This window comes from Hypomesus transpacificus, chromosome 12, assembly GCF_021917145.1.
Source record: "Hypomesus transpacificus isolate Combined female chromosome 12, fHypTra1, whole genome shotgun sequence".
Lineage (NCBI taxonomy): Eukaryota > Metazoa > Chordata > Actinopteri > Osmeriformes > Osmeridae > Hypomesus > Hypomesus transpacificus.
The window spans coordinates 10,063,831-10,080,776 of NC_061071.1; the positions used below are offsets into that span (position 1 = coordinate 10,063,831).

The window sequence follows — 16,946 nt, forward strand, 5'->3', positions numbered from 1 at the left end:
AAGAATAGTAGACACCAACAAGCCTTACTCTCACCACTATTGATTAATCAGAATCAATTCTGTTCTACACTGTTGCAGATGTTTCTTCATCATTCATTTCAAGGTATCTGAATGGTATTCGACCGCTAAGAGAGCTGTGAATACTATCAGCACACACAATATATTAGACAGTCACAGACATTTACACCAACTTACCTGAGCCCCTCTTAGATACCACTTTCAAACATCGGACGACAGTGGCGTACAGCAAGATCTGGAGAGGGATGGGAGATTTCATTTTCACCAGTCCAGACCTGCAGTCGTCAGAGAGAAGTAGAGAAGAGTTAGATACACAAACTAAAACAAGGCATTATGTTATTCTCATGGTTGGTTGCGACCAAACTAACCGACTAAATGTTAATTTGGAGAGAAAAAATCACGTGTCCACATTCACAACTTGTTCAGTCACAGTTAACTAAACAATCACAGAAGTGTACAAATAATAATTATGCGCTCTCCTGTGTTTTTGGTCATGTATTTAATTTGCTTTCACCTAAGACGACGCTTCTAGGGATTCTCCTTTTGGAGATTTTTTTGTTTTTGTTATACCAATAACCGACGCTCGTAATCAACAAATGAGCAGAAATTCGCTATATACGACTTTTTTGTCACAAGGAAAGATGAAAGTTTCTGATACAATGTCATTGTCGCTAAATTGACAACATTGTTGAACCGATAGTATTAAACAGCAAACATTCTTATTGTCGTTAGGGCGATTTAGGGTACTCCGGGGCTCTCCACGTGCACCGCCTAGGCCCTATACACGGTTAATTATGAGCTTCCTTACTTCATAGAAATGCCTGTGTTGCATTGAATGACAATGGGGCTAGCTGAGCTTCCGATTAAACACAGCAACGACTTATTTTCTCCCCCGACCCTTAACATGATCAATGTATCCATTCTAATCAGAATTCCTCGAAGGTTTAACCCTTGCTTTGTGTGGTGGTCAGGATTGAAACAAAACAACCCAATAGAGCTGTCAGAGGGCTGCCAATAACAGACCAAGCGGGCAGCCATCCCGATTTCCATGGCTGTCATTTCAATGGACATGCGCAGGCTTCAATGTTTAAAAACTTCACTTTGACATTTCAGTCCTGACAAAGATGCTATAGACAAGACCCACAAAGCTACTACACAAAGGAGAAGAGAGGGGAAGCCTGTTAAGCCATAATAAGCATGGTGAGACGGCGGCTGTGGGGTCTAAAAAGAAGTTCGTCAGCCGAGGATGACGCCACCACTGCAACCGTACTATGAAAGGGGACATTGTAGCCAAACCTCGCCAACCGCGCTCCAACTGTCACCCGCCCCCCCTACACGCGCACACACACTACAGCAACACGCCCACACCACCGCACAGACATCTTATCATTTTAATTAGCTCTCTCCTTCTCTTGTGCCACGCACAACATTCTCACAAAAGCAGTGTTCTCTGTGGTTCCTTTACTCAAACTAATGGAAACATTTCTTAGTCTGGGCATTGCTAGTTACCCAACAGAGAATATTGTGGTATGTTACACACACAAATAACACCTTATTACCAGGACCAGTTAGATCCACATGCTCATTCATGGTGGGTGATAATAAATACAAAAAAATACCATCCAGAATGATGTACTGATCAGCCAGCTCATTCACTGTCCGGATTCTCAGCAGACAGATCATAGTTCAGAGTAAATGGAAAACAGAATATGAGGGGATTAAGGGATTAAACATATGAGAGAATTCAAAATATGATGAATATGTGACATTGTTGAAGCCGCTAGCTAGTCTGTGTGCAGCCTGTGGTTTGAATGGAATATGCAAGGCTGGCATCACAAAGTGGTTTCCAAGGACACTGAGATTCTCTCTCCTTCTCTCCTTCTCCTTCTGTCTCCCTCTCCTCCCCCCCCCCCCCTCTCTCTCTCTCTCTCTCTTTTTTCTCTACCTACCTATGTCTATCTGTCTCTCTCTGTTTCATGGTATTTATGGTGCACATGCAACAGACAGAGATGATCTGAAACAACAGGGACATAGGGGAATGGCAACTGTGTGCATGTGCGAATCAGCAGTTTCTGTTGTTAATGTTAAAAAAAAATCTAATTCAAAGCCACGCACAAGCTTGCACCAAAGCCTGGGCTAACGCCAACCTTAATTCAAAATATTGTAAGAAATGTACATTACATTTACTCATTTAGCAGACGAGCGACATACAGTAAGTACAGGGACATTCCCCTACCAAGTAGGGTGAAGTGCATTGCCCAAGGACACAACGTAAATTTGCATAGCCGGGAATCGATCCTGCTACTTTCTGGTTAGTAGCCTGATTCCCTCACCGCTCAGCCATTTGAATCCCTAAACGATCAGGGATTATCCATAAATGAATGTACTGTTCTTGCCGTGTCTCGCAGTGAGCACAGACTGTTCCTCAGCCTCCTGTACATCACATGTTCACTGTACCTCAGCCTCCTGTACATCACATGTTCACTGTTCCTCAGCCTGCTGTACATCACATGTTCACTGTTCCTCAGCCTCCTTTACATCACATGTTCACTATTCTTCAGCCTCCTGTACATCACATGTTCACTGTTCCTCAGCCTGCTGTACATCACATGTTTACTGTTCCTCAACCTCCTTTACATCACATGTTCACTGTTCCTCAGCCTGCTGTACATCACATGTTCACTGTTCCTCAGCCTGCTGTACATCACATGTTTACTGTTCCTTAACCTCCTTTACATCACATGTTTACTGTTCCTCAGCCTGCTGTACATCACATGTTCACTGTTCCTCAGCCTGCTGTACATCACATGTTCACTGTTCCTCAGCCTGCTGTACATCACATGTTCACTGTTCCTCAGCCTGCTGTACATCACATGTTCACTGTTCCTCAGCCTCCTGTATATCACATGTTCACTGTTCCTCAGCCTGCTGTACATCACATGTTCACTGTTCCTCAGCCTGCTGTACATCACATGTTCACGTTGCAGTGTATACATACAGGTGGAGTAAAGGAATAGGTCCTCTTTGTAAAAACACCATCCTTTGTAGGCCTCCCAACATCCCCCCCCCCCCATCTGACTCAACCACATTCAATTACGTTCTTGAAGGATCGGAGGGAGAGGGGGGGGTAGAGAGGTGGAGGGGTAGGGAGAGAGAGAGAGAGAGAGAGAGAGAGAGAGAGAGAGAGAGAGAGAGCGAGAGAGAGAGAGAGAGAGAGAGAGAGAGAGAGAGAGAGAGAGAGAGAGAGAGAGAGAGAGAGAGAGAGAGAGGGGGGGAAAAAGAGCAAGCGAGAGGTGGGGATAAGGAGTTGGAGAGGACTCATTCATTCTTTAGGGATGGCACTCTTTGGGACCACCAGTAAGAAAATGGACATCTCTCTGTTTCTATCTGTCTCTCTCTCTCCCTACCCCTCTCTCTCTCTCTCTCTCTCTCTCTCTCTCTCTCTCTCTCCCTACCCCTCTCTCTCTCTCCTCTCTCTCTCTCTCTGTGTGGAGCTGGGTGAAAGATTCATGTGCCCCGCTGCCTTTGCGAGTTATTAACATTTCTATTTATGGGAAACAGTTGCAAGCCCTTGTACCCTCAACAGTCACGCGCGCCCACGCAATGCCTAGCACTCGACACTGAATTATTCCATTTCAGATTATCTGATCCCCCCCACCCCTCCAAGCCTCCCTCCCTATATATTCCCCATGTTGCTGACATACTCAGGACTGTGAGGAAGAGACTATGTTTACAATGCACAAGCATTGTTTGGAGTCCTTGGAAAAAAGATAACATGGAAAACACTATCTGGCTACGGCTGGCTTTAGAAGACAGCATGCCGACTCAGCTTCAACACGCCGTCCATACGGCCCACAGTATTCAGTAACACGACTCACAGTTGACCACCATTTCTCCACCGCCCCCCCCCCTCCCCTTCCTGTGTTTCCAGCTCTGCAGAGGTGAATGTTAGCATGTTGGCGTTGTGATGGTGAAACTCATTAGAATTCAGTGTAGTCCGGCTGGTAACAGCTTCTCGGCTTGCGGTTCCTGGCCATTTAGAGGTCAATGATAATAAGCAAAGGGCCAGTGTGCTGTGGTAACACTACCTGCTTCAACTCTTCCAGAATGCCCCTCTCAGCTTATTTAGATTAATCACCTGGCCAGGTCCAACGACACAGTAAACGAGCTAAAACTTAAAATGGACGCCAAAGACTGCCTCCTTCGAGTTTGGCTATGTTCAAGATCAGGATAAAGGCCAATTAATGGTTGCCTCTCTAAAAAAAAATGGCTCTCAGATAAACATAACAAAATATATCATGGTCATCCTTGAGATTGGGCCTTTAAGGGGTCTCAAGGAAGTGGGAAAGAACAATATATTTAGCCTGAAACTACCTGCGTTGTCTTGACTTAATGTTGGTACACAACTGTCATGGTCCACAGTGATCCCAATTCCTCTTTCTCCAAACAATAATCTTAACCTCATAAACTCCTACTTCCATACTTTAACAAACCTCGATCTTTGGATTTGTTCTAAAAACACTTGAGCAGCGTCCAAACTGATCACGTCCTTCTGGCAGAGAGACGATGTCAGAGCTGTGAGTGAGAGGCGGGGCCAGGCTGGCCAACAGCCGGCTCACGTTGTTCAGTTAGTCACCCACACAGTTCTGACGTGAGGGCGAACCGTGCTCATTCACAACATCCCCATGTGCGCTGTGTGTTTCACGCAGGGATGTAAATGGATCTTTTGCCTGACAATAAAAGGTCAATCTGTGGACAAGCTGAGAGCTGATGATTGTAGGCATTAGGCCAGATGGTTCAGAGAAGCCAGATGCCAAAATAAACTAATGTAATGGTATAGAAATGTACATAAAATACATATTTTTTGGAGGGTTGGTAGATGTGGGAGGGTGCGTATTGACGCTCTGTACGACATGCGACCTGGTCAAAGCCCCACAGCAGGGGTCATCGGCTTTGGACGACCTGGGGGCGTGTCAGTTTCAAGTGAGCTGATTGGAGCATTGATCACGAAGCAGGGGGTCTATTTCTGTGCATGTACAGCACACGGAGCGGGGGGGTCTATCTCTGTGTATGTACAGCACAGGGTAAGGAAGAATGAGCTGCTGAAGGATCCGGGCAATCGACATCCGTTACACAGCTCCCCCTCTCACAAACTCACTTTTCAGGTGATTGAGATGACTAGACCTCATTCGGAGAGACAGCATCGGCTGTCGCATGAGACTAATTTGAAATCCAATTCGGTGCAGATTAAGCTCCAGCCACAACATGCACCCGTCCTTATCGAAAGCCCAGATAGCTCTGCTCTCACATCACTTCAGCTCAATAAACCTGAGAAACAAACCAGCCTACAGACCAGAATGACTCTTGTACTTCCTCCCAGATCCCCGCCCCGGTACTAACACGCTCGGCATTCGCACGGCATTGGCGACCTGGAAATAAAGATAAAACTAATGAAAGCCACTTATTTTGGTAATTCAAGGCAAGGGGACCTGAGACAGGCCCGGTACCAGGGAAGAGAGGGAGAGAGGTGGTGAAGGAGGAGAGAAAGGGAGCAGGGGATGAATCACTTGAGAGGGGTGCCAGAGCAGAGAGAGTTAGGCCCTGTCAGAACCTATGCTACACCAACTGCATGTTTAATAAAAGATAAGCTATCCATCCAGGAACCTGGCCAAACATACAGGCCACTATTGAAATTCCACACCTGAATTATTCAGAAGACCCGGCCGACACCTAATGCACCATTACTCTGCCCTTGCAGAACAAGACTTTGCTCAACCCCCAGATTTTAATTTCGACAGAAGTGGTAAGTGTACAGAGAATCACTGAGTTTCCAACATATTCTAACTGAGTCCAGTAAATCCCCCTCTTACTGTCTCCTAGACAACACTCCCTCTTATGGTCTCCTAGACAACACCCAAACAACATTTGTTCTAAGATGGTTCAAGCCAAACAGGGCTGTGAAGGGCTGGATTTAAAAAGTTTGCCAAATTTACAAACAAATTTATGAATAATCCAATCAGCGGAGGATGAATCAATGCAGACAGTTCGATGACAAACTCTATAAACTGGCACGGCAAATCAAATCAAACCGTTTCAATCGGAGTCCCGTTGACCTATCAAATGACAGGGACCGCTGTTATCCCCCGAAGGTGGATGATCTGATTGGGAGAAACCCCTTGACTCATTACAGCACATGGAGGTAGAGGTGTCTGACAGGCAGACAGGTGAGACAGAGACAGAGGCTGATCTCCAGGAAGATGGGGAACAGGGTGTGAGCACTCCACGCCCAGGATCCAGAGCTGCTGCAGCAGTCTATCATCCATCGACGTGAGAGAAAAACCCAGGAACTGAAACAGATCAGTCGCTGATCCGTGAAACAGACAGAAATGATACAGCGAAAGACATACACATGTGCTGGCGACTGCCAGAGATTGTGTTGGGTGTTAATGCTACAGGCTTGTGTTGTGTGTTATGCTAAGGCTTGTGTTGTGTGTTATGCTAAGGCTTGTGTTGTGTGTTATGCTACAGGCTTGTGTTGTGTGTTATGCTAAGGCTTGCGTTGTGTCTTATGCTACAGGCTTGTGTTGTGTGTTATGCTACAGGCTTGCATTGTGTGTTATGCTATAGGCTTGCAAGCTAGCACCAAAATGAGAATAAGAGCCAGGTTTGAGATGATACCAATAGCTCTGACTAAATGTCTATCTTTCGCAAATAGTGTTGGGTCGTGACAAGGAGGCCTCCGGAGAGAACAAGGGCCAACACCGCAGACACACGTTCAACTTTGAGGAGCTAATGAAGCAAGCAGGATGGTTTCCCATCAGCATTAAGTAAGGCTGCTTCCTAAGAAAACACCCAAAATATCCCAAACAGCAGCATCATCATCATACACAGTCTGCCTAACCCTCTCCCATCACTTTCACCAGCTAAATTGCTTGTTTGCAACAATAACATCACACAAAAGCCAAAAGGGACATGGCATCCTTGGTCCATGCATAATGCAACCTCATTGGTAATTTGATTGAAAAGAATGAGAGGGGAACACATAGCATGAACCATGGGCAATAAAGGCTCAATTGTCTGTGAAAGAGTCAGCCCAAAACAAGACTAATGTTCCTGCTTACTGAGCCTTAGGGAACAACCAGGAAGAGGGGAAAAAAAAAAATATATATATATACAGTGCCCTCCAAAAGTATTGGAACAGTGAGGCGAATTCCTTTATTTTTGCTGTAGACTGAAAACATTTGGGCTTGACATCAAATAATGAACGTGAGACCAGAGATCAACGTTTCAGCTTTTATTTCCAGGTATTTACATCAGGATCTGATGCACAACTAAGAAAATATCACATTTTGTTTGAATCCACCCATTTGTCATGTGAGCAAAAGTATTGGAACAGATATACTTAAAACATATTTAAGTGAATAAGACTTAATATTTAGTTGCAAATCCTTTGCTTTCAATAACTGCAGCAAGTCTGTGACCCATTGACGTCACCAAACTTTTGCATTCTTCCTTTTTGATGCTTTCCCAGGCTTTCACTGCAGCCTCTTTCAGTTGTTGTTTGTTTTGTGGGGTTCCTCCCTTCAGTCTCCTCTTAAGCAGGTAAAATGCATGCTCTATAGGGTTTAAGTCTGGAGATTGACTTGGCCAGTCTAATACCTTCCATTTCTTGCCCCTGATGAACTCCTTTGTTGTTTTGGCAGTGTGTTTTGGGTCGTTATCTTGCTGCATGATGAAGGCTCTGCCAATCAGTTTGGTTGCATCTTTCCTTAAATTGGCAGACAAAATGTTTCTGTAGACTTCCGAGTTCATTTTGCTGCTGCCATCATGTGTTACATCCTCAATGAAGATTAATGAGCCCGTCCTAGAAGAAGCCATGCAAGCCCAAGCCATGACATTACCTCCACCGTGTTTCACAGATGAGCTTGTGTGTTTGGGATCATGAGCAGTTCCTTTCTTTCTCCAAACTTTAGCCTTTCCATCACTTTGGTAAAAGTTAATCTTTGTCTCATCAGTCCATAAAACTTTGTCCCAGAATTTTTGAGGTTCATCTCTGTACTTTTTGGCAAATTCCAGCCTGGCCTTCCTATTCTTCTTGCTAATGAGTGGTTTGCATCTTCTGGTGTAGCCCTTGTACTTTTGTTCATGAAGTCTTCTGCGAACAGTAGATAGTGATACCTTCACTCCTGCCATCTGGAGGTTGTTGCTGATCTCACTAACAGTTGTTTTAGGGTCTTTCTTTACAGCTCTCACAATGTTTCTGTCATCAACTGCTGATGTTTTCCTTGGTCTACCTGTTCGACGTCTGTTACTTAGTACACCAGTAGTTTTCTTCTTCTTCAGGACATTCCAAATGGTTGTACTGGCTATGGCCAATGTTTCTGCAATGGCTCTGATTGATTTTCCATCTTCTCTAAGACTCACAATTGCTTGTTTTTCACCCAAAGACAGCGCTCCGGTTTTCATGTGGTTTTCACCTCTGAATACAGTCTGCATAGACAAAATGTATCTTACCCAATCTGAACCTGAGTGTAGACATTCAGTGGTATTTATTGATTGAATAATGTATGTAATAGGACACACCTGGGCAACAAAACACACCTGTCAGTCATATGTTCCAATACTTTTGCTCACGTGACAAATGGGTGGGTTCGAACAAAAAGGTGATATTTTCTAATTTGTGCATCAGATCCTGATGTAAATACCTGGAAATAAAAGCTGAAACGTTGATCTCTGGTTTCACATTCATCGTTTGATGTCAAGCCCAAATGTTTTCAGTCTACAGCAAAAATAAAGGAATTGGCCTCACTGTTCCAATACTTTTGGAGGGCACTGTATATATTGTGCCAAATCACTGTGGATGTAGATAGACCAAGCACTAAAATTCAAGCACAGCTCAAGGGTTCATAGACGACCCCCCCCCCTCCCTCCCCACCCCTACCCTTATGTACCCAATCAGCATGCCCTGAATTCTCTGCCTTTGTACTCATTGCTCTGATCTCGCATGTCTACTGACTCACACTGAGACCAGCACAAGCAATCACAAATAAACTGCATGAACGGTGCAGGGTGGGTGGGTGTGTGTGTGTGGGGGGGGTGATATACTGTAGTTACCAACACAACAGCTCTACACCCACACACACACACACAATAAGGGCACAACTTCTTTTAAGCCCATCTCCATACCATGCAGCTTGGATTCAATATCGTTGGACAAGAGACGCCGAGCCCCGAGGCCTTTCTCATAAAGTGGCCCATAAATCAGTGCCTGTTGAGAACCCGGTCTCTTTGGGTCGGTGTACGGGGGATTGGAGGAGCATGCTGTCGCTGAAACATCTGAGTAAGTGCACACCACTGGCACAACCATAGACTTTTAGGCCACAACATGCTGGGAATCTGCCCTGGTATGAACGGGTTCGCCATTACAGTTCATGCAAATGTACACGTTTGCCATGAAATGGCATGGAGGTACAGGTCTTGTAAGAAGCCCTGAAGAACTATATTGTGACTTGATATTCCCCTTCTACTGATATTTTTAAGCCTTTACTCATATTGCATTTCATTAATAAAGAAACCCCTTTGAAACAAGCCGATTCAAGTGGTTGAGGACACAATGCGATGACCGCACGATCCCTCTGGAATTGTCGACAGCCGTGTGAGATGCAGTTCAGGCAAAAGAGAGAAAGGACTCTTCCTGCTATGAAAGAATCTGGATATAGCCCAGCCTTCGAAAACCCAAAAACACCACGGAGGTCTTCCTTTTGCGAGTTGACAGATTGCGAGGAGACGCTGTGTTTGTGTGAACTTACAGTATGCAGTGTTCCACAACAAAACCTTCATGAATGAATAAGCAGAGGTCAATGAGTGACGAGGGGAGATTGAAGGGATAATTGTCAGTTTTGCTTTTTCCTTGTGAGGTTGTTTGACGTGGGCCATTTCATGGCTCTAAAGCACATCAACTTCACCCCCTTAACTGGCTCAAGTTTGGAGTAGCCTATAGACACGGCCATGAGGAGGTCAAAGGATGATAAGGATAATTCCAGCGTTTTTCTTCCTGTATTCTTGGACTGCGTGCTCGATCGCTGACAAAACTATCAGCCTTTTCTTTGCTTTGCCTTAAGGGGTAGAAATCGGGAATGAAGAGAAAAAGATCATGCCCTCAGAATGTAATTTCATCTAGACAGAGAGGGACAACAATTTCATAGCTTCAATCTTTATTTCCGTGTTTGTAACAGTTGACCGGTATTTCATTTTCAAGGTCCCTCTGGGAAGCTTGCATGATGTTCTCTGAAACACGATACAAACGGGCAGCTGGGAAGTGATTCCATCACTGCGTTTATGTCTTAGCATTAGCACGTCTCTGTTGTGATAGTCCAAAACGAAAGGGAGAATGAATACAACCAAGATATGGTCCAGATACGAAACCATGATAGAGGCTGGGATAGGTAGGCTATATTTCTATACACATAACCCGTTTTCCTCCCCATCTGCAATCATCCTGATCTCAAAAATAAGTGGCCCATGAAAATGATTTGCTGGAGAGACAATACTGTAGTTTACCATGGCCCCATTGGAGAATAATAAGCAATGGCTCTATGAACACTGCTTCAGGGGCCACAGGTGCGAGAAGGGATCCATTTCTGAAGACCAATTCTATACCCAGTCTGCATGTTTTCCAAAGAGCTTCCTCACAGTGCCATCCTTGTTGAGAGGATTGGTCGTAACATCTTGAATTCCCATTTTCTCTCAGTGGGAAACAGGCATGTCCTCCATTTTGGTTTAAATATGCACAAGGTCACTGGGTGACTCCCTAGACCTGTTCGAATTCGATTTAATGTGAGGATTCAACTGAAAATGTAGAAAGAATGTCAGATGAAAATAGTTGCCTATTTAGTTGCGATTGTATGGTGTTGTGCCCCATAATGAATTGCAAATAAACGGACTAAAACCTTGGTGCACTAAAAGCTCCTTTAGAAGACAATAAAAGGTGAGGTACATCGCGGAAATACACACCTTTGAGTGCCTCTCGGCCGACCACTACTCTTTAAAAAGCACTCAATATGGACATTTCTAATGGAGCTATAAAGAGGAGAGTGGATCCCTGACTTGGTATTCAAGCAGAGGTTTTCTCTAAGTGTGGACGTTCTGATAGATGCCTGAACATGGTATCAGATCTATCAGAAGTGTATATACAGGGAAAGGGTGCCACCATGCACCAAATAAATAAATAGCCCAGTGTCTGATCAATGTCCTCCTGATTGGTATAATGTGAATCTGAGATGAGAAATCAAACATGGGGAGAAACGCTGAAATCTCATCTTCCACAGAATCGTTTTTTTTTTTAAGAATTATTTTGAGAGTGCTTGCACTTAGGTATGTATTTCATGGCTTATACAATTGCTTATCCTATCAGTTTATAATACCCGTCTTTGCAACACAGCTGTAAAAAGCAATAGCAGGTTTTACTTTATGGGGAAACAGAAATAGCCTACTCCAACAGCTACGTTTAAATGGCAAATAGGATAGGTGGACAACATTGACTAATAATCTTATTAAATGTATACATACACATAAATACATATTGATTGCCCACACATCAGAGTCTTCTTAATGTAACCTCATACGGTACCTATGAGTAAGACGTTGCTCGTGACACACGACGTGTCACCACGTGCAAATCCTCTCCAACTTTCCCTAAATTTCCTACCACCTTTGGCTAATGTTCCACACAGCCAGACAACCCTTATTTTATTTTTATTAATGAACTCTTTCATTTGAAAGCGTTTGACTCCACCACTTTATGGCTGGTTGAAGCTGGCGTTCAGTGACAGCTCCTTGAAAATTAAAAGTATCAATCAAGGGAGAAGAGCCGCGCTTGTGACGGCAGCTGCTCCCCGCGCCTGGCACGTCACACCCGGCCCGCAAACCTATCAACCTTCTACTATACTAGCATAGCGTCGGCCAGCACGGCCCATTTCAGGAAAAACATTCAGTCGGTAAAGTCAGGTGGGGCCATCACAAACACTGTAAGCATGTGGGTTTAGACTAGCTTAAACATCAACCGTGTTAAAGTTGCTGTTGAACTTCCCCTCAAAGCATATCGTAAAGATTCAGGTAATGAAATACTAATGAAAACTATATTGGTTTCCCAGTGGTTGGAGGCAACGATTGTACGTATATCCATACAACATGCCCCCCAAAGTGGATGACATAATATCTGTCTATATAAATTACTACAAGAGACGTTCCAGCGGCTCAATATCTGGCCAAAGGGCTTTTCTTAAGTGGCCACTGCTAAACCATTAATACATGATCTGGGAGACTGTCTGTGCTTGAATCTAAATCTTACTCTGCGATGGGATAGATCACAAAAGGACACAGAATTTTCGTAACTCCTTAATGTTATAGCCTATATAATATGCATGATCTGCAGCACCTGTCGATATATTCATTCATTTCAATGGACATTTGTCCCTATTCTTTGTGTGCATTGACGCAACACCGTTTGTTCTGAATGGAAATCTAGACTTCACAGGATTTATTGCAAGAAGATATGAACAGAGCGTCATAACTAATGGCCTTCAAAGGTGTCATGTAAGCCACAGTAAGTCTTTCAGCTTTGAACTTTACTATTAAACTTAAGGTTTAATAGTTTCAGCATGTAGGACAGAGTTGCAACATGCTTGTTGCAGATGTAGAAGAACCTCACTTTGATCGTGAAGAATACGCGTGACGTGGAATGCATCGGGCAGTTTATCTGGAGTGTGTCAGTTCTTGTATAATAATAGGCTATTTGGCGTCAGAATAGCTGAAAGAGTACATTTAAAAACACGTATTTCTGTCTATATATAACGTGCTGTCGGTTTAGTAACCTAATAAATATGATCAGGTTAGGAAGGAGAAATGTCAAACTGCTGACCCGGGCTGACATGCTAGCCTTGCCAAATCTGAAATTCAACCACAAAAGCCACAGAAAGACAAACCTCCGATGTTGCTTCTACTTGGAAACCGTCCCTTTTCCCGGAGCTGTCCTTTCAGCACCACGGGTCAAACTACAATAGGTTGATCCAAGGCTACCTCGCTATCTTCATGTGAACCAAGATGATGCCCTGTAACGCCGCGAATGTTCGTTTAAATTATTTCTGAACAGGCCGACTAAAAAACAAATTCTTCGATCTCCTACAGTCTATTTAGTAGCCATCTCCCGTAACGTACTAATTACCCTCTCACTTCAAATCAGTGCTGAGCCTGCCCTTTAGTCACCTAAAATCTCTGGATAGTCCTCCATCTACAGCACAGGACGCATACGCGCACCTCTCCAGCGGCACACAACTTAGCAATACTATTACGTCTTTGTATAGAGGCCTATGGCTTGACTATGTTTGTAGCTGTTTATCATAGTGGACAAAAAGGACAACCTAGACGCATTCCGGTTTAGGCTACCTACTTAAGTGATTAAACTATACCCACTGTTCGACGCACAAGAAGGCGCCCGCACATCCCATTCCCTAATTATTTCGACGAGGAAAATCCGTCAGTGTGGCAAGCGGTATGTTCACTGAAGACCACCCCCCCCCCCCCCCCCAAAAAAAAAAAAAACGTTAAAAAAATGCTGTCAGAAATCCTTCCTCATGCAACATTACATAATGGAAGGAAGGAGGGCTCTAACAACACACACAGTTCCATACATCTTCAACGACAGCACTTGTGTTCAAATCAAATGAATTCATGCATGCGCAACGAGCTTTAGAAATGAATATTCGTTCCAGTGAGTATACATTACTGCGAGGTAGCAACTTCACTAGATTAGTGGACTGGGTAAATTGTCCCTCTTTCAGATTGCAGCATAAAAATTCTACCGCTGTTCTATCATTAGACCACGTTATAACTTTAAGATGACCATAAAAGCTGCCAAATGTGGCAAACATTATAGGTTAATACTTATTTTCATCAAAAACTTTTTTATTATAGGCTAAAAGGGTAGATTGTTTTGATTGAGGACTTACCCGTGGTAGCAGTTTCCAAATTATTAGATTCCACTGTCAGTTGTGATCAATCGCACCATCACAACGCCGATGTACATGTAAAGGAAGTAACCTGTATCCCCTCTTAAAGAATAAAAGACGGAACACATATAAGATAATATCCCCTTCACGAAAAAGCCAAGTTTTCCAATCGGCAGTCTATTCCAAAGTACGTACGCATGTTGTCAAGATTCTTGAGCGACTATTTATTTTCTTCGTAAAAAAAAAGAGGCGCAGATCGGTCACTTTCAAATGAGAGCAGTCATGGCAAAATGAGATGATGATTAGGAGAGATGGGTTAGAGAAAATGAAGGACAAAATCTAACCTTGTACTCTGTTGATCCTTTGTTATAAATATTTTTCCAAACCTTCCCTGGCTGTCAAACCAGACATTCCCAAACACTTGAGCACCGCGACAGGCACGGCTATCTGTAGGCTACAGTATTTCACAAGCTTTCGGTGAGACCAATCCGACGGATCTTTCTCCCGTGTGCCGCTATGTGAACACAAATCCGAGCGATGGAGATGCGTCTTCCCGGTTCTAGACCGTGCCGAGTCCTCGGTCTCTCAACAAGCCGATCAGGGACAAATAACCTATAGTAGTTTAAAGAAAATGCAAACAAAAAAAATCTCAGATAAAAATAGTAGAAGTACACATTCATGTAGTCTCAAGGTGTATCCTAGTGAGCGGTCATCCACATACTTGCTTCCTTCCCCCGCCCTCTCCACAACGCAGATCCTAACGGATCGTTGGACAATTCGCGTTCTGAAGTTTAAAGAATAGGCGTGCTGCCGCCCAATGGAAATAATTGAAAAGCTCCCGGTATACATTTTCTCTACCCAGACCTCTGTTTTTCCCGCAGTTGTGCATAAAGTCAACGTTGTTGCCTGATCGACAACGTCTGCAATATTTGCGAGATTATAGTTGTTTGAAAAAGGAAACAAATATACTGTAGGTACATGATAGAACAGGAAATGGCAATAGCCGAAGTCTTTTTTTCTCGAAACCTTTGAAAACGATTTAGGCAAGCCTTAATCTTACAATTGTCGAATAAATGTCAACATCTCGAATTGGATATTTGAAAAGGCTGTATTTACCCAACCACACCGCTCTCAACCACTTTCCCAAAATAAAGCAACACTGCTCATTGTCAAGGCGGAAGAATTGGGCCCTTTAAGAGCTCAAACAGGAATGTATGTGTCCCTACCCATGTCTGCTCAGGCAATGAAAGGGCCTAGTTTGATTTCCCCTGGACTAGGCACCTCTGTCAGGGCCCTGGACTCCCAAGTCCCTGGCCCATGTGAGGAGAATACTGATGAAGGGGGCCTTGAGTGGAACAAAGGCTCTCCTCAAGTCTCAAAATGTGTGCTGTGTGCTTACTCTGTCAGCAGTCCTCCTCCACTGCAGGGAAGACTAGTTCATAAGAAGAGAAGTCGACAAACACGGCTTTGACTTGTTCTTCCGCGGCTCTGCTGTTGTTTGTGTCGTCAATAAAGGGTAATGTTATTGACAACACAGACAGTTGTCAATAAAGTGCTTTTTGGGGGGGTCAAAAACACATAAAGGATTGCTATAAATGAATGGTTTCCTGTGTTATTCGGATATAGACTGTCCATTTACAAAATCCTCTTCCCTTTCTCCCCATACTGCTGACACATCAACTACAGAGCTAACATTTAATACTGTACTATTTAATGATATAGTAATTCCTATGTGGCCTCTCTACAAAAGAATTACATTAAGTTTGAGATGCGCTTTTCAAAAATACCTGATTGCCATTGAAGAGGCAAAATAAACACGTTGTGTTTCCCCCAGGTGTTATAGGTTAACCACAGAAAACTACAATGACTGATTAATGATACTGTGAGCAGCACTGCCATTTATTAAATCAGATCCACTTGAGAGGAAACCGATTTGTAAGTGGATGTACTGAAACACACACACACACCCACACACATACACACACACACACAGACACACAAACTGTCCACACAAATCACACCCACACAGGTGCCCACGGACATTTGTGCAGGTGCATGCTCTGTATATCTGTCGCTCTCTGTCGCTCTCTGTCGCTCTCTGTCTCTCTCTGTGTCTCTGTCTCTCTGTCTGTCTGTCTCTCTGTCTCTCTCTCTCTCTCTCTCTCTCTCTCTCTCTCTCTCTCTCTCTCTCTCTCTCTGTCTCTCTCTCTCTGTCTCTCTGTCTCTCTGTCTCTCTGTATCTTACACACACACAATCTGGTTTTATTTCACCCCCTAATTACAATCTTATTTAATCTGGAGGTCATGGGTCTGTCTTTTATTCAAGCTGAAGGTCGAGACGTTTGTGACAGTGACCATCTTGCTTCATGTGCTCATGCGTTTGGCACTTCCTGCCATTATGAAACACACACACACACACACACTTACACACCTAACCCTCTTTTCCAATAACACTTTTACAGAAACATGTGCTAGAGGCATGATCACTTGATAGAGTATTATATTGTGTTGAGATAGGACTTGGTCTTTGGCGTATTACATTTGTGTTCAACAGTTGAGGCAGTCATGCTTATAATGGCTTTTCACATACCAACTTAATTTAGTTAAGGAGGAAACAATAATCGACACAGAGTTGATACTTTTATCATGCTATAAACCCCAGAGCTTACAGTAAGTACAGGGCCATTCCCCCGAGGCAAATACAGTGAAGTGCCTTGCCTTGTCATTTGGCACAACCGGGAATCGAACCGGAAACTTCCTGATTAATAGCCCAAGTCCCTAACCGCTCAGTCATCTGACTCCCCCAATTGAGATAACAAGGCATCAATTATGATGTGAACATGGGTCAGAGGCTGGACTGACTGCAGAAGCGAGCCTAGAATCTGGGAGCTTCTTCTGCCTTTGTTCTGGAAACAAGTCAAT

General features: G+C 43.8%; 1 protein-coding gene across 1 annotated transcript in view; it reads right to left on the reverse strand.

Moving 5' to 3' along the window:
* il1rapl1b (interleukin 1 receptor accessory protein-like 1b) overlaps positions 1-14,810 on the reverse strand; it is a 116,680-nt gene extending 101,870 nt beyond the window's left edge. The window contains exons 1-3 of the mRNA XM_047031585.1: positions 14,746-14,810; positions 14,025-14,636; positions 196-293 (exon numbers count right to left, since the gene is read on the reverse strand). Of these exons, the coding sequence (XP_046887541.1) occupies positions 196-277 (82 nt within the window). The 5' untranslated portion in view covers positions 278-293; positions 14,025-14,636; positions 14,746-14,810. The remainder of the gene's footprint in view (positions 1-195; positions 294-14,024; positions 14,637-14,745) is intronic.
* Between the last annotated feature and the right edge of the window lie 2,136 nt (positions 14,811-16,946).